The sequence below is a fragment of the Clinocottus analis genome, unplaced genomic scaffold, assembly GCF_023055335.1.
Source record: "Clinocottus analis isolate CAN_PGR_092001 unplaced genomic scaffold, fCliAna1.0.p SCAF_9, whole genome shotgun sequence".
NCBI lineage: Eukaryota > Metazoa > Chordata > Actinopteri > Perciformes > Cottidae > Clinocottus > Clinocottus analis.
In genome coordinates, this window is record NW_027176251.1 from 1,093,406 (window position 1) to 1,116,811 (window position 23,406).

Consider the following 23,406-nt stretch of genomic DNA (forward strand, 5'->3'; position numbering starts at 1 on the left):
CACACAGTGGTTGAACATCCCTGAGTTAAATGATGGACTCCAACGAGGCCGAGCTGGTACATCTGTCAAATCTTACAAATCCACGCAACATATAGCCGGACGGAGTTGCACAGATTGCTCAACCACGAGCAACCGGCTCACACACTCAGGACATGTTTACAAAAGCTGGGAATCAGAGCAGCGGAGCTCAGTCACTGTCTCTCGGTTGAGGGAGACAGACATCGAGTGGGAGGTTTCACAAACAATCACTGCAACGTAATCGCGGCAATATTGACCCGCGAGTCTCCGGAGGAAACACGTTGTATTGACAGCTACGTTTGTTTGTGCTGTTTGACGATGAGAACCAGTCGAGCGAGACGCTGGTAAACTGTGTGTGTGCACATGAAGCTGTCACACATCCTCCCGTGTCTTGAGAATGTGGAATAAAGGAAGCTGAGGTTCACACTAAGCACGTTAGCGGCCTTTTAATCAATTTTTAGAGCTTTTCATTTGGCTCGTTGAGGCAGGAGAGAACAACAGAAAGATGTTGATCCTCTTCCAAGTGAATTAAAGTTTGTTTTGTTTTCAGAGTGAGAGTGGAAACTAAATGCATGAGCACATGAACAGACTCATAATTCATCTGTGGTTAGTGAGGACACTGAAAAGTTGGTCTTCCTATTGCATATCTTTTGGTTTTGTACTGTTGTTTAGACAATATTAATTAATTGCAGCAACAGCTGATCGGAGAAGCTACTCATGTCATTAATCCGGGGAGAGGGATCCTCACAGTTTCTTCTCTTTTCCTGTGAAAGTTGTTTTTTCTGTTTATGGTTGGAGAGTTGTTCCTGATTTGATGTGAGATCCCGCGATGTCGTATGTGTACAGATTGTAAAGCCCTCCGAGGAAAATTAGCAATTGAATGTTCAGCGAAACTTAACAGGATTTAAGCTGCGTGAGTAGCAACAAGGTCCCCAAAAAAACAACTACTCAATGTTAAAATGATTCACTTGCAAATGTGCAGCGCAGATCTGAGCAAATCAAATGAAAACGCAACAGGATTACAGTGAAGAGGCGTCTGGGGTCTCCTCATCGACTGCCAACGACTCCCAACAGTGATCCAAATCATGGTCTTTATTGTGTGTGTGTGCTTTTTAAATAAGCATAAACAGTGATGCAAATGGACTCCTCTGCCACCCGGTTAGCCGACACACAGCCTTCACACTCGCTGGTTTGAATCCATCAAAAACAGAAAAACGCCTCCGTTGTCTGCTAACAGAGTCTCACCTTGACAAACTGGCCGGCGGGGAGACTCTACTTCGCCATTATGATTAAGTGGCTGACGCGGACGCTCACACAGAGCCTCAGCTGTGTGTGTGTGTGTGTGTGTGTGTGTGTGTGTGTGTGTGTGTCCACTGAGAGCATTTGTAAAAGGCCAGAACAATTTAGATAATCCATCACAGTAAAACGAGCGAAGGCAACAGCACAGTCTCTCCAGCTGTCTTTCTACTCCTCCGTCTACGTCTGATCTCGTCTGTTTTATTGACTTTCTCCGTGTTTTAAATGTTTTCTGTCGTACCCACAATAACAACATAAACACAAGCAGTGATGTGTGCGGTTGGAGCGCTCTTCTAATGATGTTGGCAGGTTAGGAAGCTGCTGATGCTCTCTGTGGCGACGAAGAGGCTCTGGATCAGCTGATCGAACCCGGTAATGCATTGCAACGTTTCAATTGATCCGAAACTGACGGAGATGAAATCTGCTTCCACTTCTGATGGATCATTCTGCTTTTATTGACCAAATGTGACCACATGCTGCAGATAGGTGTGCCAGTGGAAAAGAGAAACCGTCTCTCTGACTGTATTATTGTGTTTTGTTTCCGCCGGCGATGAGGCAGAACAATATTAAAAATCAATATTCTTGAAGCATGAGTTGTATTAAAGAGGCAAGAACTAGAATTATATCAATGTAATATACTATATATACTAAAATGCATTTCGGTTGACAAAATGTGCCTGATGAGACTCGACGGCTTCAGACCTCAAATAAATAATGTTGCATTGAATCGTCCCCACTCCGTGTGCATATTGTGTAAATCCACATGAGGAACATAGTGCATAACACAACATGTGATTCAATGAATGTTTACATTTTATAGATTCAGATGACTTTGCTAAACAATTTCTGATGATTGTGTTTGTGCGTCACACTGAAGGAAGTGTCCTCGACGTGGTTTGACACCAAGATTTAGTTCAACAATGTCGTCGGTTGTAGTTTTATCTTCTGCAGCTGTGCACTTGCATGATTCCCTGTCAAGTCGTGCAGACTTCCCTCCTCATTGTCACTTCATTTACCGTCTGAAAGGTTTCCATTATTTGACTTATTCATTGCAATAACCCCATGTTTTGCTTTGCGTCGTCTTCTTTCCTCACAGAGTCCTCAGAGGGACTCGAACCTCTTTAATGTTGAGCAATTTAATGACGGTAAACATCCTCTTTGCACGTCATAAATTGAGAGAAACAGAGTGCTGCTGTAATAATCTGTGTAACGAGATAAACTCTGTGATAGCGCCAAAGCTTTTCTTAACATTTCATCATTTGAGTGAATGAGGGCAAGGACTCTAAATCCTCCTACAACTTGCAATGATTAGCAGCAACTTTAAGTGGCTCAGCGTGTGTGTGTATAAGTGTGTGTGTGTGTGTGTGTGTGTGTTTGAGTGTGAAATTCTTACCCTAGTCCTGCCAGATCAGACACCAGGTTGCCGAGGGCAGCAGCTGTCGAAAAAAAAGCGAGAAAAGAAAGAAACACGTTGACAAAAAGTGAGTTTGGGAATGGATGTTTGTGTCGACGACGAGGCACAGGATCCGTTGTACCTGGAGTCATCTGAAATATTAATTCCCCTCATTATCAACAAGAAATAAGCCCGAGATGTAAAGACAAAAGATGGAGTGATTTAGAAGAGTGTCAGAAATACTAATAGCAATAATATTTAGCCCGATAATTACACATGAAGCCTCATTTTCTGTTCTAAATATAACTAAATATAGGTCAGCATCCACACTGTTTAGTTTATGTCAGGGTGTGATGGACAACCCCAGTGCATTATGGGCTGATTAAAGAGGCAGCTGCATCGCCGGCGCCCGCGATGCGCCTAATAACTCGCAGTGAGCTAACCGGAGCCGTGTCAGAGGAGAGGAGGGCGAGGGCACGCTGAAAAAATGACTAATGAGCGAGTGTGTGTCGCTATCCACGAGAGGGGAGCTGCTGCATTGAAGAATCCGCTTGTTCTGCCGCTCGAGCGTCGCTGTCGCCCACGACCCCGAGCGTCGCTCCGGGGGAAACAAACGGGTCGCGATCTTGAAGCGACTCCCGGCGGGACGGCCTTCGAGCGCTTACGATCCAAAATGTGTGAGCCGGTGACTCCCTTTCTCTTCACCACTAACAGTCTGCAGTTTGTACATCAGAGCAAGAAATGACCCACAGGACGCAGCGTCCGCATCAAGGAGCGCAGAGGAATTCAGATCAGACTTTGAAGCAGCCGCCGTCTCATTAAGGAAAGTCTACGAGTTTGCCCGTGCGTCTCGGCGAGGTCGAGGACCTCGACCTTGTTGAAGGTCGGCCTGCCTGCTGGAGCGAAGCGTCAGCTGCTAATGAGCTGCATGTTTGTCTGCATTTGGCTCCACTCGAGCGTGTTAGCTTGTTGCTCTTTAAGTGACTTTTACTGCTATTTCAGAGAGAGAGGAGGGCAAGAGGGAGTTAGCGAGTTAGCGATATGGTTAGCGTTACCTTATTTTGGGGGATTTTATTATTGATATTAAAAAAAGTGACAAAGAAAAGTATGACAAAAAAAAGTCAACAAAAAAAAAAGTATGACAAAAAAAAGGTCAAGATGAGAGCTGTATGTAAGCAACACCTCTCTGGACCCAGGGGCCTTTCCACAGCAACAATAACACACACACACACACACACACCTGCACACGCACAAGTGTATGTGTGTCACACGTGTGTTTGTGTGCGGTTTGTAATGGGTTTTGAAATGTTTTTTAACGTTACTGCGTGACCCAGTTCCTCAGTGAAGCCCTTGTGGAGCGGCGTCCGTCTCCGTCGCGCCGGCTGAGCCTCCGATAGAAACTGAGTGTGATTGGTGGACTCGACCGCGGACCTGACGCTCGCATCACTCAGCCTGAAATGGGGCTCGATAGCGGCAGCCTCTTGATCTGCAGATCTCCACGTGGCCCAAATGTAGCAGGAACAAGACACACGAGCGCTGCTATGAACTGGGACGAGGCCGAGTTTAAGGAACGAGAAGAGAAGCTCTTCCTGCTTTCAGTGTCTTCATGTGTGTGGTCGTTTCCTGCGTTGCTTTACTCGGGTTTCTGCAGCTGGAGCTCAATGTGAGATCTAGTTATGCCACTCAGAGATAACAGGCTGTCAAACTATGAAAAAATAAAAGAATTTCACATTTTCCGCTGGAGTTTGCAACCTGAGCAACTTTGTCGGTTAATCCCACCACGCATGGATTTGCTCTTTTGCTTTCATCGTGATCTCAATCATCCATTCAATGTCGAGGTTTCAAAGGGAAATGAACAACTACACTTCTTTTTTCCAAGTGAAAAGCGTGTTTGAGACAATAATCACCTCAAAAGGAAAGATTGAAACACCTCCTCTCTACGGGGAGCCATCGCTCCTCGCTTTAGTCTGTACTGGTCAAGATGTCTCCATCTCCAGGATGAAACTGGCTTGCTGCCTCCTCCTCCGCCTCCTCCGCCTCCTCCGCTCCGTGACAGCATCCGCTTTGACTTCTCCAAGCCGAAGAGGAGCTTTACTGAGACAATTTGATCTTTACAAGCACTGAGAGCAAACTGTTGTCTCCTCCAGGCAGAAGAGGAAGGCGGAGATGCCAGCTGACCTTAAAACGACATTTTCTTTCTTACCCCGTAGACGAATAGACAAAAACAAAAGAATAACAATACATTTTGGGGTTCATAACTCCAATGCTGGCTGAGTGATGGCGGTGGTTATGATTTGCCAGCAGTAATGTTCATAATGTTGTTTTTTTATCGCTATTAAATAGTTTGCTTCAGTCACATCTCCTCTTGTCAAAGCTCTGCATCCACAAGCCGTCACGTGTCACAACCTTTGCACTTCCAGAATGAAAAAACGTCCGATAAAAATTGGGCTGCAGGGAATAAAATAAAAAGCAGCAAACATCTCTCGTCCTCAGACTTTTGAAAGCCTGAAACACAAAACTTTACTGATTGAAAAATGTAGATATTTCTTATGAAAGTTACATCAGGATCATGAGATTCTCTTACCGGCCATGGTTGAAATGCCGAGGATCACGCCGATGGATAACTCAATATGTGTGCCCTGGAGACACACACACACACACACACACACACACACACACACACACACACACACACACACACACACACACACACACACACACACACACACACACACACACACACACACACACACACACACACACACACACACACACACACACACACGTTAGGGTTCATTTGTAAGACAGAAAGCTTTCAATGTATTTGTCATTACACAAACCATCAGCGCTCGTGTGTAGATGTTCTTCCTCAGAGATATTCAGACATGAATACAGATATAATTTATGACTTTTTGTCATCATAAGAAGCTAATTTATGGTCCATGATGCCAGTATTTAAATATGTATTTTTATCTCTGGTAGCGACAACTTCCTCAGTTTAATGTCTAATAACACTGACTTTAGTTTTCTCTTCTCTTTACCTTTTAACTTCAAAGGTCTGTTTCAAAATGGCTGCGTTAGCATTTTAGCTTGTAGCTACAGGCAGCACTCTCATTTGAAGCTACTGTTGGCCATTTAATGGTTAAAATTGCCTCAAAAAGCTTCCAATCAGATCCTAATTGGAGCTCTTCAGGGTTTCTTTCAGTCCTTTAGTTTCTGGTTTCTTAGTTTTAGTGCAGAGCTCGTATGCATCACTTCATCCACCTTTACACTCAGATTTTTGCACAAATGCACATTTCACAGGCAAATCAAATACAGCCCAAACAAATATTTAATTACTGATTTAAATCTTCACTTTTGTCGACTTCACGAAGAGAAAAAACGACCTAGTTTATATAATATAAACATATTCTTACTTTACTTTCTCTGAAAAGTTCTGCCGGTTCATTATGCTCAATTTATTGTTCCAGTTTATTCTCTTTTTCTTTATTTTCCCACTTCATTTGTCTCTCCATCTCTTCGTGGGGCCTCCAGGGGCTCCGTGTGTCTGCAGTGAGAACGTCTCTTACTTAAACACTCTGGATTCTCCTCGCAGACGCTCCTCTGGGTTTAGATTTCATTACTTAAACAACTTCACAAAGACTAAATAAAGAGTGGGTATCGCTCGGGGGCAGGCAAAATATGAAAAAAAAATGGTCTCAGATGTTTGAAATACAAACTAGAAGCGTGAGGGCAGAGACGAGTCACAGGAAACACACGGAGATATGAATAGAGCGGCATCAAACACATTTCTTTCTCCCCGGGGTTTGCGTCCAAAGCTTCCTGCAGCAAAGGTTCCCTTTGAGGGAATCAAACCCCCCACCCCGAGTGCATCTTTATCCCCGCTGAGCTGCAGCGACGCCGACAGACTTACAGCGACAATCATGATGCAGTTGTCCAGGAATCCAAACCCAACGAACGGGATGGCGTTGTGCAGCAGGACTGCAACACACAGAAGAGTTGTGCACATTAATAAACGACAAATTTGAGCCCTGAAGGGCGAAACTGTAAGATGATTAACACAAAGAAGACGCTCTCACGTCATATCATTACACACAAAACACCTGCGGGCTGAAAATAATATAAAAAATATGAATCCGGCTGCTGGGAGATGATGGAAATGAACATTTATTCATTCATGTTTTTAATATGTTGCTGTTTCAGATTGAAGAATATTACAAAACGGCTGCAGCGTGCACATTTAATTAAACCCATAATCTTTTTATATGTGTAACAGAAGATGTATTATTAACCCAGTGATATTTAAAAGTTGGTAAATTGGCAGACCAGCAAGAAAAGAATGAAGTATTTTTCTAAACTGGAGTAGCTTTCATCTTTTAAAATGAAAGAAGAGCTTCAACCTTGACCTTGTGTGCAAATAGTCATATATATATATATATATATATATATATATATATATATATATATATATATATATATATATATATATATATATCAAGCAGCTCCACTTCCAGACAAAACAAGCCATCTTTATGCATATTTCTACATATTCGTGCCTTTACATGCACACATAGAGTGTCTGTGTGTGTGTCTGTGTGTGTGTCTGTGTGTGTGTAGATCAGCAGCAGCCGGTCCAGTGAAAGTGAATTTTAAATGTCAGCGACGGCCCCGGGAAGGTTCAGTCTGCTGGAGTCTCTCTGGTTTTGAGTGGTTCAGTCTGGTTGGAGTCAGAGATCTGCAGAGAAGTGTTTTCCTTCCAACGCATGAACCCGGCGTTGGGAAACATTTTGATGCTCGATTTGACGTGATTGAGCGACGCCGGGTCCCACGACTGCGTTTTAAAACATGTGGGTGTCTGAATGAGCTTCATCGATCACACGACGTGTGTTTTTAGATTCAGCTTTCATGACGACAAAGATCACCAAGGCCTCAAATGAGACAATTTCATTGGCAAACTTCAGCTTTAGCTCCAAATTTCCCCCTTTTAGTCTGCAGAAAAAGGGAAAAAATCGTTTATTTGAATGATTTTTTTAGGTCTGAGTGCTATGACTGAATGTCCTCATAGTTATGAATGCAGGAGAATAGCAAAGCGACACTAATTTGCCGTCTCGAGGAAAATCACGAGTGCTGGAAGCTCAGAGAGACTCGACTGAAGCTTCTAGTCAAACGTCTCTTTGTAAAAACAAAAGCTGACGTGAACTGTGTTGCGTTACCCAGCAGCCTCAGCGAGAGGTCATGAGCGCTGCCGTGTGTGTGCAGGACGCCTGCAAACGCCTTGAGCCCAGTGTGCAGGTGGATTACATGTGTGTGTGTGTGTGTGTGTGTGTGTGTGTGTGTGTGTGTGTGTGTGTCAGGACTAATCACCTGCAACACACTGAATTATTACCAACACACTGAACACTTCATATTGCACGTTCAATTTATTCTCAAGGCCGTACGCGTGTGACTTGTTATCCTCTTTTCTTCTCCCTCTCTCGGCTGTGAGCTGACTCAGTTGTGTTATTTACACATTTAAATGTAGATTAAATGATTTAGGAGATGTAATCAAGAAAGCCTCAACAGAGTCAACAAAGATGACGTAATAGGAGTAATAGGAGACTTTCAGTGGATCTTATAAACCCAAAACATGACTCGTGTGTGTGTGTGTGTGTGTGTGTGTGTGTGTGTGTACACAGTACATGACCCAGCATAATGGAGTTGCTAAAGTTTTGTATAATCTTGCATCTTCTCTCATCTTCTTCTGCATCCAAAAAATAACTTTGTCTCTTTATTTTTTCATGCATTCACATTTCTGTTGATATTCTCAAGAACAGATTAGTTATGGACATACAATGCTAATGCTAACGCTAACACTGTCAGGTTCATGTAGAGTATGACTCTCCTTTCCTTTAAGACCATGGAAACAAAGTATGAACCACAATAACCTTCTAGATAACGAAGACTGACCTTCGCTCATCTTGCTGGTTCATCGAGGGTTAAATGAGGGACGTCCATCCCGCCGGTCAGGCGACAAGACTGATAATCAATTCTCACATCACTCTTTCAATCAGCCATCTACATGAACAACACACACAGACAAACACAGAGAAAAGGTGGAAAACAAGCTGCTTACCATATCTTAACTCTGCTGAAGTCGGCGGGGCGACTTCCAGCTGCCCTGAAATAAAAGAAGAGAAGAAGAAAAGAAATGTTTTGAGTGTCGGGACGAATGTCAGACAGTGGTTAAATGGAAAAGTCTGTAAGTCAGAGCAACAAATAGGACGAGGGGAGAGAGAGGAGGACATTTTAGCAATGTGTCAGAGGAGATGAAGGGCATCGAGGGAGAGGAGCAAAGAGCATCTTCCTCGCTGCCCAACACACATGAGGAGGAGAGATAATTCTGCTGCCAATCAGGCCTCACAGGAGGCTCACTGATGATTATCGTGTGTGTGTGTGTGTGTGTGTGTGGTGACTGAACAGACACAAAACAGCAGTAAGAGGTAAAATGTGTATTTCCTGCCTTCTCGTCAGATTTAAAATGCTGACATCATCCGACAAGCTGCACATTTGTTTCCACATTTTGACACTTCAGTTAATGGAAAACCAAGAAGTTACATCCACATGCCGTCGAATAAGTGTCACACCGGATGTGCCACGTTAACACAACCACCGAGCCGGGACGTTAACACAAAGACCTGCTGCAAAGAATGGAAAGCTGTGTAATTACTACGCTTTTAAAGCCGAAGACAGAAAAGCTCATTTCCCTTTTGCAGGTTCTGTGAAAGTGGATTTGTTTCACTGAGGTCGGTGGAAAAGTCTGTTCCATCACTTGCAGGCGTCACCGCACCACAAGAAGTGAACCAGGCAGACACCCGAAAACACGTGCACGCGCTTGTGCACGTGCACGCTTGCCATCCTCAATACACTAATCACACGCAGCTGCTGCCAGTGCAAATGCCACATATGCTTTTTCTAGTACTGACTCTGGGAAATGACCAACTCGCTGTTATTATAGGATAAGATAGGATAGTGCTTTATTAGTCCCAGTGATGAAATAGAGCAGAACGGTAATAAATACCTCAAAAGAACAGTAATAAATACCTCAAAATACTACAAGGAGCTTTCATTTTGTGTTGCATGTTCTGTCTCTGGGCCTCCAGTTAAACCTCCACACAGGAACTTAGTGAAGGTTCACCTATCAGGTAAACTTAAGAAAAAAATGCACAAAAAAACCATCCGCCTCATCCCGTCTATTGTCCCCGCCCCTTTTCATCTCCTCCTCGCCTCCTCCTTTCCTTTCCTTTCCTTTCCTTTCAGGACTCGGTGTCGCATTACAAGCTCATCGCTCCGGCCTTCAGTTCAACCCTCGTCTCGTATTGCTGACGGACATTTCATCAGCAAGAGAGTGAGAACTCTGCTGACGCGTTCACACACACACACACACACACACACACACATATGCTCACCATCAGTGCTTACACGCTTTCTGCAGCCGCTTCTTATCTCACAGGTTTGGGAAACAAACTCACAGCCACAGAGGAAGATTCACCCTCAGAGGAAGATGGACGGCTTTGGCAGCTCGTTCACAGAACACATTTATTCCCATTTATTACTCATCCGCGGGTTGTTCCAGGATTTAATTAAAGGCTTTTCAACGATCCTCCCGTGCTCATCTGTGAGCCGGCGATGTCGGAGTGCTGCTGCATTAACTTTTCACACTGAAACCTGATGCTGGATTGTTCTCGACGCTTCATGAGCCAACCGCTCACCCTTCATACACAGAATTTGGCCTAAAAATGTACTTTTTCTGTATTGATTCTGTTGGACAATGCTAAAGTACAGGCCAGTGCTCTAATCTGTCTCATCTTGACGTGATAGAAATAATGTGATTCATCATCGTGGCCCAAATCAGAAGCCCTGTTCCTGCTACATTTTCAATCACTTAAAAAAAAAACCCAGGTCAAATGGAAAACGCAGCCGAGAAAAATGTCCATTAACGAGATACAGAGTCGCTTGAAGGTTCCTCCCGGTCCGCTGGGCTTCTTCCAGCTATATATTGGAACCGCGATGGCTGACGTGGCCGTCTATTTCCCCCAAAGTATTCTGGTATAAAGTATTGATTGCATGGTCCCCTTAATCCCTCCTCGTCCTCCCACAGCTGCTGGTCTCCAGAGAATTCAATCCCAGCAGACAGGAGTGTTAAGACATTTAATGGGCTGTGATAAGCATCTCGCCACCAGCATCTCGCCGTGATTAAACACCAAAGCAGCCGGGTGTCATTCTTCTCAAACCCCCTTCCTCTTCATCGTATTCCTCCTGCTGCAGAATCGCCCGCGTTAGCTTTGTAGCGTCGCCGCGGCTTCTTCTTGGCTCCAACTATTCTGTAGGCGAGTTACAAGAATATATGTATGAATACAAATCTGTGTTTTCAATGAAATGATCCATATGTGCCATTTGCACACAGCCTAGATGGCCTCGTCTCTGCAAAAAAAAGGCTGAACACTGACTGAGGTGTTCACATCCATCTCCCAATAGCATTTTTTTGGGGCTTTTTATAAGTTTCACTTTGCGTTTTTTTTTTTAATTGCTTCCTCAGCGGCTCTGTTTGAGGAAGCAAAATGCTGCGGTCGCTTCAGGCGAGGTTAAAAAAACAACAAAGGTCTTGCTTTCCCCGTGTCGTTGTTTTTGGCTCGTTCCACACTTTGTCTCCTGGTGCCGGGGAAACCGAGACGCTGAAGTGCGAGCAGAGATTTGGAAATCAGAGATGAAAAGACGAGTTGTCTCTCTGCAAAACTGATACGATGAATAAACGTCTGTCGCTCCGTTCAGTCGGAGGCGAGACGATGCTCTGCTAACTCAGAGGCTGACAGAGTATCACTGTGCAATGCTTTTGTGTGTCTGTGTGTGTGTAATTGACTCTGTTAGTGTGTCTGTGCCTCGGGCTTTGCCAAGCAAATGTAGACTGAGAAACAGCACTGTTTTCCACTCAGGAGTTTATTGATTTTGGAGTTTACACTCCTCTCACAGAGGGAAGAGAGGCTCATAATCTGAGAGTCAGGTGTGAACGGGCTTCGTGTGTTTCAGTAGGAATCTATATCAGATCATCTGCGTGTGTGTGTGTGTGTGTGTGTCGACAGAAGGCTATAGATATTCATCCATCGCTCGGCACCTTGCTATTCTATGATTTATGAGACAGGAAGAAGCAAATTTCACAGCACACAGGATGAGGGTCAAGATGTCAGGGACAGCCATTAGTATTGAAATGGGAAAAATTGTGTCGGGGGGGAAATGCTGCCATTTTTATTGTGGCAGCACTTTTTAAAAAGTTTACAGTTGCTAGAATGGGTGATTATATTTTTTAGACATAACAAGCAGGAAGTTGGATTAGCAATCAACGGCATGTTTCTCCGTCAAACCGCCTCAGATCTCGTCGAGTTCAGACAGAACGAGTCCACCTGCAGCTTGTGATTTGCATATAAACGCTTTGAAGGGAAGCTTATTAATTTCAGTTTGTCGGCTGCCCTTTAACAAATGCTTACTAACTACAGCTCTCACATTTTAAAAATACTTTGTCTGCAGAGGGGAAAATAATAAGTATGCTCCCAGTGAGTGCATAATTAAGTATATTCTGCATCTGCGAGAGGGAAATACAAAGCATTGGGGTATGAAACACAAACTGAAGTACTTTTCCTCCCTTGCGAGTTCAGTGAAGTCTATATGGCAGGTAGACAAATATACACACACACACTATTCCCTCAGTGCCAATTAAAGGCAGCTGTGGAGGCCTGAAACACCACACACAACACCCACCACAAATTCTTGAAAATATCCCCCTGACAATTAGCACACCACAAGCGACCGGAGTTAAATAATAAAAGAGACTTCTTTCCTCTCCGTCTTCAGAAAGAGCACCCGACCAAGAACAACGGCAACGCCACGGAGAGGGAAACATTTTTAATTGAGCAACGGGTTGCCGAATATAGCTCACGCTGAAAGGCGGTTTACAAAGACGGTTTCTGGTTGCCCACAAAGAGACGCGGCTCCTGGGAGACCAAGTGTTTTACATCAGGTGATGATGGGGATGCAGCACGCTGACTCTCCTCCTGTATTACAGTGAATGCTCGCCACATTTCTGGCGCCAGAGGACACAAATCCTCTCGCTCACGGTTCTCAGTCCTCGGCGCTGGCAACAGGAGTCCAGCCGGCGGTCCATCGTTCATGCAAGTTAATTGCAGTTAACTGCGAACAGATGGCCTCGTAGATGTTTGATGATTGTTGATCAGATTGCTAGAATTAACAACCTTTTACTCACTAATGGTACAAACAGGAACACATGCGCAGGTGTTTCCCCTCATTCTTGCTAATGAGAGCAGCCGCGTAGGCGTGAACAGACGACTTCCTGGTTCTCTTCTGTTGCTTCTGTTCAGTGTGGGACAACTTCACATTGCTATGACCCATCGGGTCGGACCGGCACTCTGCAGGGTACTGTTCATGTCAGCCAGTGCAGAGGACAACAGGACACAAACGACAAGGACGCACAAACTATTTGAGAAAGCTGCTTATTGAGGGACAGTTTTACATGATGGAGATGCATCTTTATGCTCATGCATAACAGTTTCACATGATGAAGATGCATATTTATGCTCCTGCAGGACAGTTTTACATGATGAAGATGCATCTTTATGCTCCTGCATAACAGTTTCACATGATGAAGATGCATATTTATGCTCCTGCAGAACAGTTTTACATGATAAAGATGCATCTTTATGCTCCTGCAGAACATTTTTACATGAAGAAGATGCATCTTTATGCTCATGCATAGTTTTACATGATAAAGATGCATCTTTATGCTCCTGCAGAACAGTTTTACATGATGAAGATGCATCTTTATGCTCATGCATAAAAAAAGTACTGGACACGACATCCTCAGCGTCGCACTGCAAACATACGAGGTTAGTGGAAAGCTTGGAGACAAATTACAGCATTTCATTTGGGAAGAGAGTGGAGAGCAAACCAGAGCTGTGAGGGGAGTGAATACTGGACCCAGTAGCTGCTGCATCTGTAAATAAGATGTTTGCTAACAAAAAACATCTATAATGAATCCCTTTTATACAACTTTAATATCTTGAAAGAAGCAGCGCGGTAAGCCACTTAGTACCTTAAACCTACAAAGCAGTAAAAGCAGGGCTTGAAAAATATAAACCTCAATATTATCTACTATAAAGTGCTGACTTTAGTCTTGTGGGACTGCAGTAAAGTCAGCAGACTGCGGAGCGAGGCCACCTCCAGAAGCCTCTGCGGAGTCCGGCCTCAAACCAAGGAGGAAACCGGGAGATATGATGATGTGTCGTGTGATCTGGTTCATCTCACAGAAGTGTGACAGACATGGAGGGAATGAGAGCGCGACAGAGACGAGGACAAAGACAGTGGAGGGGAGAGCAAAAGAAATGAAAGAGTTTGGAGGCAACTAAAGTGAAGTCGTGTTGGCGTTAGCGGTCATATTGTCCCGTGGAAAAAAAAACAGAAAGTGACCCATTCTTGTCTTTTTTGCGCTCTCGAGATCGCAAACTCGTGATTGAAAGGGGCGGGATCCCAGAAACAAACACCACCTTGAATATCAAGCGCATCCTGCTGTGCATAATAACATCACCCGGGCTTCTGTGGCGCGAGCGTAATTTGATTCACGTCTTCATCCATCTGTCAAGGTTTCAAAAGAAAAGGAGAGCCATATGCTGCTGTTTCCTTCAATAGCTTTATTATCGTCCATCAAACCATTTTAACCGGCGCCAGATTGACAACTGAAGGGCTCTTTCACATGGAGATGCGATTATGTCGTGCCCACTGCGGAGAGGAAAACACTTCCATCACTGGCCGATGACTTTGCAATGTGTGAAGGTGCCTCCGTGTCACTCGGTGATGCACTAACAGGGTGAATAATCCACAACTAAGTCAACCAAGTGGAAAAACGCCTTTAGGGAGACGAGAGTAGGACGGATGAGAAAGCTTGGGGATCTCAGATTGGCCTAAGACGTACGTGCGCAGCAAGTATTTTGTCCAAAAGGCAGTTTCAGACTCACTCTTACTTCTGTAAGTTAAGCTAAAGCCGTTGGACAGCATGCAATGTGTGTTGCTAAATCAGAAAAGCTATGCCGTATCATGTTTGCGAGCGCTTTAGCTAACTACAGTAGCTCGCTAACTCATAGCATTAGCTTGCTGACAACTTGCTCGTCCCGCCGTTATTTGGGTCTTCACCTGCACCTCCGTCGGTGCTAAAATAATCTTTTGAGGTGCTAAAATGTCATGTTTTTAGCTCGCTGCAGGCATTTTGTTAGCATTTTTTTGTTAGCTTTCATCTGCTCATTAGCTTGCAGTAAATCTACCCAGCTACTCAACCCCTCCACGTCAGATTGTCCCGCTGCCAGATTGCCAAAAGTAATCTTCTGACGTGCTATTAAGGCATTTTTTTAGCTAGCTGCAGGCATTTTGTTAGCGTTTTTTTTGTTAGCTTTCATCTGCTCATTAGCTTGCAGTAAATCTACCCAGCTAGTCAACCCCTCCGTGACCACGTCAGATTGTCACGCTGCCAGATGGCCAAAAATCATCTTCTGACGTGCTAAAATGCCATGTTTTTAGCTAGCTGCAGGCATTTTGTTAGCGTCTCGACCCTCGGTCGGTGTGTCCTGATCATGCACACCTGCCTCCAGTCAGCTCATCACCACACCTTTCATCTGCTCATCAGCTCGCAGTATTTCTCCCCAGCCACTCAACCCCTTCTCGCCAGATTGTCGTTTCAACCTCGGCGGTAGCGACGCTTCAAGGCCGAGCGATTCCCAGTGATTCCGCTTCATCGGGTTTCGTGTAACTTCCCTGTTTCTCCTGGCTCCAGCCATCAGGCTGTCAGCCAAACCCTGCATATAAAAACAATAAAAACAATCTTCTTTCCACCGCCAGCCTCTCCGTGTCCACGGTCCCGTGTGTTTAGCCCATGACCCATGACCCATGACCCATGACCCAAGCCCATGACCGCCATAAAATCATAATTATGACAAAAAATAAATACAAAATCATAATTATGACCACAAAAAGAGTATGTAAAAAAGAGTAATTTTTTTGTCATACTTTTTTTGTCATGACTTTTTTTGTTGTGATTTTTTTTTGTCATGACTTTTTTGTCATACTTTTTTTGTCATGACTTTTTTTTGTCATTCATTTTTTTTTGTCATTCATTTTTTGGTCATACTTTTTTTTGTCATTAATTTTTTTTGGCATGACTTTTTTGTCATGACTTTTTTTATGTCGTGATTTTTTTGTCATGACTTTTTTTTGTCGTGATTTTTTTGTCATGACTTTTTTGTCATACTTTTTTTGTCATGACTTTTTTTTGTCATTAATTTTTTTTTGTCATTAATTTTTTTGTCATGACTTTTTTTTGCCATGACTTTTTTTTGTCATGACTTTTTTTGCCATGACTTTTTTTTGTCATGACTTTTTTTGTCGTGATTTTTTTTGTCATGACTTTTTTTTGTCATGACTTTTTTTTTGTCATTAATTTTTTTTGTCATGATTTTTTTTTCATTAATTTTTTTTCTCATGACTTTTTTTTGTCATTAATTTTTTTTGTCATGATTTTTTTGTCATGACTTTTTTTTAATCTCATATGACTTTTTTTTGGTCTTACTTTATTTTTTTAAATATTTTTTTGTTGTTGCCATAATTATGATTTCCTTTTTTGTGTGTCATAATTATGACTAATTATGACATAATTATGAAACCCTGCATATAAAAACAATAAAAACAATCTTTTTTCCACCGCCAGCCTCTCCGTGTCCACGGTCCCGTGTGTTTAGCCCATGACCCATGACCGCCATAAAATCATAATTATGACCAAAAAATGAATACAAAATCATAATTATGACCACAAAAAAGAGTATGTAAAAAAAAAAAAAAAAAGAGTAATTTTTTTGTCATACTTTTTTTTGTCATTAATTTTTTTGGGCATGACTTTTTTGTCATGACTTTTTTTATGTCGTGATTTTTTTTGTCATGACTTTTTTTTGTCGTGATTTTTTTGTCATGACTTTTTTTTCATACTTTTTATTGTCATTAATTTTTTGTCATAACTTTTTTTATGACTGTTTTTTGTCGTGATTTTTTTGTCGTGATTTTTTTTGTCATGACTTTTTTTTTGTCATGACTTTTTTTTTGTCATGACTTTTTTGTCATACTTTTTTTGTCATGATTTTTTTGTCATGACTTTTTTTGTCATGATTTTTTTTGTCGTGACTTTTTTGTCATGATTTTTTTGTCATGACTTTTTTTTAATCTCATATGACTTTTTTGGTCTTACTTTATTTTTTTTTAATATTTTTTTTTGTTGTTGCCATAATTATGATTTCCTTTTTTGTGTCATAATTATGACTTCTTTTTTTTGTGTGGCGGAAATGGGCTTCCATACTTTGCCCGTACGCTTTCCAGCATCAGCAGGTCTCACTTTTGTTTTGGGGCTTTAAAACCTGCTGCAGTTTGGGTAAGTTTCCAAAGAAGAGCCGCTCAGTCTGAAACCTCTTTGGCACGCTGAGACTGATTAGTTATTAATGGCTGCAGCTCTGTTGTTGGCAGCAAACTGCACTCAATAAATACACACAGCGTGTTATTACAGTCTATCTGATGTGCACAGTACAACAATGCCCACAATGGAAATGTCTATCTAGCATGATAGTATTACAGTGACACTGTTGGCAGCAGCATAACTTTGGAAATGTTCAACAATGCGGATGCATTTTTATTACCAGACTGAAGAGAGCCACTTCCTGTAAAACTGCATTAGCTGAGGCAGAATAGAGGAATATAAAGGTGCTCTCCTTTTGTCCTTTAGTTCAGGTGAGAAGGCTGTAATCTGAAAGGCTGTGGGATGGTTTCCCCAGCAGAAAAGGAGGAATATATTACGATTCAGCACCGTGACGCCGATGCTTTGAGCAGAGTAAAAACATGAGGGCTCCCTTCAAAAACAGACAAACCTGAAGAAAAGAGCACGACGGCTTTGATCCCGGTTTCATTACACGAGCTGCATCTGCCTCCACAAGGAGAATTTTAAGCTTTAAGACAAACGCAAGACGAGTCGGTTCCAGAAAAATAAATGAAGAGGAGGTTCGTTGCAGCCTCGAGGGCGGCTGAGGTGGAAGAACGAAGAGCAAGCAGACCTTTTCCCTTTTCTATTATTTGGCTTCTCTCATCAACACGCCGGGGAAATCGCCTCCGTCTCGTCGTCCCTCACATTTTCTTTTTCCACCAGCAGGACGGCCGTGTCGGTGTAACGGGTGACACTGAATCACAGAGGCCCAGATGGAGCAGAAGGATCTCTGGTTGCTCACTCATTCACTCATTCATTCATTCATCTGCTGCTGCTTCTTTCATCTCTCCTTTTCTGTTCTCCAAATATTTGCGTAGTTTCTCTTTAAGGATGGAGGAGGACTCCTGTCTTCTTGTAAATTGAACATATTTTTTAGTATGCAATGCAGCCTCCTGTCTGCTCCTGGTGTGAGGAATAGGACTTTTTTATTCCCACAAAAACATCGGTATGGATCAGCTTTTACTTCTGGTCAGATTATTTCTCCTCGGCACTGTTTGTGAAACATACCGTGTCAAATATGATAATTATTATGCCTTAAAATGTGTTATGACGAAGTAAATGTAGGTTAAGTGATGAATGTGTCCTTCATTCAAACAAATAATTCAACTAATATTCAAAAACATATATCACAGTCTTTTTTTTTCATGCTTGATTTTAAACATGCAAATTATCGAGGTTAGTGTGTTCACTAAATAAATATATTTCGGTGAAAGGGATATATTTAATGAAGGAATCTGGAGATAAGATCCTCATCATCATAGTCACAGTGAGGTCCTTTCATTTCCTTTATTTATGTTTTATACTCTCACAATGAGAATCACGAGAGCCTTATGCAATGTCTGCTGACTTAATAATTAATAAGTTCTTTGTTTGAGATGGATATCCCAGTCCCTGTAGTAGTTTTAAATATATATCTTTCCTTTCTGAGAGCTGGTGATGACTCATCAGGACGCTGCTGTAGGTCACACGTGTAAGAGGTGTTTCTCCTGTGCTTCAGGCCGAGCAGGATTCTCCTAAACTGTCATGAAAATACATCTTAATTCATGTCTTTGGAACACCTCTATATGTTGATGTCATTAGCTCATTTTTTTGTCCTTTCTGCATTGAATCTAGCTTAAAAAAATGGCCGACAATGAACTCAGTAAAAATGTTGTGAGTATTAATCTTCCCTCCATTGTTTTCACTTCTCTCCATCCTTTCTCTTATCGTCTGTTCATCCTCTAAATATCTCTGCTTTCATCCCACCTCCTCTGTCTTTCTTTCTTTAAACTTTGCCTTCTCTCCTCCCATTACTCTCAGAAGTTGTTTACTTGTACGAGACGTCTTCGACCTTAAATCTCCTCCAGTAAGGAGAATGTACTCACTATTTGCTTCTTCCTAAAGTATCTTGGTTTTGTCTGGAGGGAATAGAGCACAACCCGTTGGAAACTATACAATAATTTACTGAAAATGTAGAAATTGAAGCTGGCGAGGACGAGGCGCTTTCAGTTTGCACGACAATGCCCTGATGATGGATTTGGCAAGACTCAGATTACTTCTCTGATCGGTCTAATCTGCATTTCACAGCACACTCTCTGCACAATGATTCAGGCGTAATGACAAACGACCCATTTCACAACGTCAATTTTCCCCCGACGCTGCAGTTCTCCTCGGCGCCGCCGAGTGTTTCAGCATCTTTTCAACTCCATGTTTGGATTTTTACAGCCGACAACTTGATTGTTCCGGGTTGATCAACTGGTTTACATCTGCAGCAGTCGGCTGTTTTCAGCGCAAAAAAACTCTGATACGCCGAATGCGACCCGCCCGGCAACAAAATGGCAGACAATAACGAGGCCAGGGGGCCGTACGGTACAAAGATATGACGAGGAAGCTCCACTTTCCACACCATTCAGCCAACCTGCATGTGCAAACATCCGGAAAATAAGGGCTCTGCTTCAGGTGCCCTGCGGCCTCTGGGCAGAATGATGATGGATGTCGATGAGCCTGTCTCACAAAATCAATCTCTGAAGCCGGAGAGTCAGCGAGAGAGTGGACCGCTGCAGATATCTCTGATTCAGCCGGTCTGCAGCCCGGCTCACGCAGCAGGTAAGACAACCCCAGAGGGTTTTTATAGCGTGAAGGTGAGGATGTCAGCGAGCTGCAGCCAGGCAGATCCCAAAGGTGAGGACAGAGAGCATTAGCTGTCCTCCAGCGTCACCTCAGCACGCTAACACACACCGTGCTCAGTGATCTGTGGTGAATTTATGAGGGTTTTGAATCAACAAAATATGAAGTTGTGTGTCAATCTATGTGGTTGGGGTTGATACTGAAAACTCACTTGGTGTTAAAGCCTCTGGTGCATTTCATGGAAACTTAAACGCTACCTAAAAATGTCACGACGTCGCTACAATCTATGGAAGACCATTAACGCCACAACAAAAAAAGTCATATTTGTGACACAAAAAAAAATCATAATTATGACAACAAAAAAATTACAAAAAAGTCATGACACAAAAAAGTTTGAGAAAAAACTAAAGTATGACAAAAAATCATGACAAAAAAAAATATGCCAAAAAAAAGTCAGGACAAAAAAAGTCAACAAAAAAATATGACAAAAAAAAGTCATGACAAAAAAGTTGGACAAAAAAAAGTCATGACAAAAAAGGTATGACAAAAAGTCATGACAAAAAAGTTGGACAAAAAATATGACAAAAAAAGTAATGACAAAAAAGTTGGACAAAAAAATTAAAGTACGACAAAAAAAGACGTTATCTTGCTCATTGTGTGTTTAATTCAGGACTCGTGCTGCTGTGAGCTGCAGGCTCCAACATCCACAGCATGCGCACTCACTATCTCATAATTTCTCTTTTTATTACACATAATTATGACTTTTTCTTTTTTTTGGGTCATAATAATGGCTTCTTTTGTTTGGCGTTGATGAGCTTCCATAATTTTTACACCGCACCGCCTGCTTAAAAAACAACAAAAACCATTATTATTGCTGTGTTACTGCACAGCATGTGGACAGAATCATCCGCAGCCGACCGTGAAATGATAACGTTGAACTAGTTTGTCGCTCCGAGCGCGGAGGACCTCATTGAAACGTAGAGACGACCGGCTGCGATTCCCCCAGAGTCTCTGCACACACAGCGGGAACGAGGAAGAGACGATTCACAGGATTTAACTTCTTCTCGTCGCGTTAAACTTCCTCTTTGCAATGACGGGAAAGAACAGGGTCAAATCATATCGGGCAGTAATCATCAATAAAGGTGTGATGAACAACACTGTTGACAACTATTTCTATTGTCCTCAACACTTTGAACATCATTAACTGTAACCACCTCACTCCCACACGCATGACATATTCATAGCGACTGCTGCGTGTGTGTTCATCATCATCAGCTGGATGCAAAGTGGTTTAAAGGAGTCTTCAGTGTGCAGAGAGTCCGCTACACTTCAGCCAACAGGAAGAAGAGGATTCATGGAATAACAAAAATTGTTGGTGCATCTGAATTAAGACTCCGGGGATTATTTATTCAGATTGATGTGAGGTGATGCCCTGCAGGGCGTCGCACACGATGGGATCCATCATGAGACACCACGCTAAACAACTGAAAACTTCCCTTTCTCCTCAGAAGCTCTAAAGGTGCTTTTTCTTTTATCCACAATGCTCTGATATCAATATGAATATTTTCACTGGCAAAGTCAAAGGGGCATTGATAACGCTTCCAGGATATATAATGACATCATTATTCATCTTTTCAATAGCTGCAGAGTTGCACATTCACATCTAATATCCAACAATTTGGCAGGTAAAAAGCAGCAGGCGACCAGAGAGAACCGTATGTTCTGCATCTTCATCATCACCCACGTCTTCCCTCTTTCCTCCCTCTCCTATCTCTGTACAGTGATCGACCCACTTCTTCTCTTCTGCATCCATAAGATATCCACCGTGCTCCTCCGCTGTGTCTCATCCTTTCATTCTTATGCTTTATGAAACCCAACGAATGCTTTGCTTTTGAAAGAATAATAACAACAAAAAAAAAGTCTGTACGGTTCATCACAAGCAGACGCTTCGGTACTGACGACACATTCTGTGTGAGTGATGCTTGATGTGGAAATTAGAGTCCCAGTTATGGCACGCGCTGCATTGATCCCTGCTAATAGATTCAGTCAGAGGTCAGAGGTCAGCTGCATATCAGCACACGGTGATCAGCTGTGGAGCTACAGTGTGGTGTTTTAGAAACACTCAGCTTGAGCCAGAGTCTTCAAACTTTTTTTTATGACTTCCATTTCCCATCGGGAGACTCCAATCAAAGCTGTGACGTCATCAGCATTGCACCCTTAACTACACGACAGGTTGCTCCACGTGATTACAGCCTGTCCCCTGATGCTGCAGCCTGCAAGTGCATGTGACTGACAGCTGAATATTTAACCCTTTCACCTCACAGCGTGTCACGACATGTAGTGTCCAGTGGTTAACAACAGCTCTGACTATGACGTGCATCTAATGATGATGACTAAAATGCACAAAAAACACATTCTCCATCAGTTAAAAAGGCGATTTTCTGATGAAGAAGAGGATGCCTGTTGTATATTTGTCATTACTGCCATTGCTTTTCCTGCAGTATCCACGTAATATGCCACCATATGCCGCGCGTGCCTTACCTTGCGCAATGGCTATGGACTCGAACCTGTGCAGCTCTCGCAGCAGACAGGTGCGCTCGGTCGGGTGCAGGGTGTAAATGAACTCCTTGGCTCCCCGCGGCGAGTCGAGGGGCTCCACTCCGTCCTTCAGCGGGTGCGTGCCCAGGCTGCACCGCTGCACCAGCAGCGCGGCGGACAGCGCGGTGGCCGGTGCTTGGTGGTGGCCGAGTCCGCCCGTGGCCAACCCGGTGCCGGCTCTCAGAGAGAGGGCGGGCCGCAGGGCTCTCCGCAGGCAGGGCAGCATTTGGAGAGGGGGGGTAGAGCAATGCGCCGGGGATCTGATGGGAAAAAGAGTGTGGAAGGACAACACAACAGGCCTGGTTACACACTTTAATCAGAGCACTATATGTACGACAAGCCGCGTTATGACACTATATGTGCCCATCACGTTTTGTTTTTTAAAATAATCGCTCGGTTAGCAGTCGACACGTCCCCAGTGTGGAGGCAGCTGGGGTTATTCGGGGGCAAAACAGGCCTCGCAATAACTATCACACATTGTTTCAGAAGACGAGGACCTCGGGAGCCGTTTGGGGGAAACAGAAAGTAGCAAAAGACGCGACAGCTGTCCGAGAAATCCAAGTGAAACTTGTCTTACCGGACGCACCTCAGTCGATGCTCCGCTGTCCCGTCCGACTCAACCTCCGCGAGAAAACCTTGGGAAAAATAAATGAAAAAATAAATACAGAAGCTGCTCCGACGCGCGCGTTTCTCAATGTCAGTGGAATCTTCTAGATGGTCGAAGAGCTAACCGGCTGATGCATGTGTATCCACAAAAATAAACAAAAATCACATATTTGCGAGCGCATAATCCCGGCTGGTGTAACCTCTGGTTGACGGGATGGCGCGAGGCGGAGGATGGGAAGGAAGGAGGGAGGGAAGGAAAGAAGGAGGGAGGGAACGTCAG

The 23,406-nt window shown here is 43.3% G+C and overlaps 1 protein-coding gene across 2 annotated transcripts in view; it reads right to left on the reverse strand.

Annotated features, from left to right (window-relative positions):
* LOC137781599 (transmembrane protein 65-like) overlaps window positions 1-23,406 on the reverse strand; it is a 29,900-nt gene extending 6,494 nt beyond the window's left edge. Inside the window, exons 1-7 of one of the 2 annotated variants that reach the window (XM_068570471.1) lie at window positions 23,252-23,406; window positions 23,107-23,155; window positions 22,464-22,780; window positions 8,820-8,864; window positions 6,621-6,688; window positions 5,292-5,346; window positions 2,708-2,750 (exon numbers count right to left, since the gene is read on the reverse strand). In XM_068570471.1, the coding sequence (XP_068426572.1) occupies window positions 2,708-2,750; window positions 5,292-5,346; window positions 6,621-6,688; window positions 8,820-8,864; window positions 22,464-22,746 (494 nt within the window). In that variant the 5' untranslated portion in view covers window positions 22,747-22,780; window positions 23,107-23,155; window positions 23,252-23,406. Of the gene's footprint in view, window positions 1-2,707; window positions 2,751-5,291; window positions 5,347-6,620; window positions 6,689-8,819; window positions 8,865-22,463; window positions 22,781-23,097; window positions 23,156-23,251 lie in introns of both variants that reach the window. The other variant, XM_068570470.1, reaches the window with a different exon arrangement.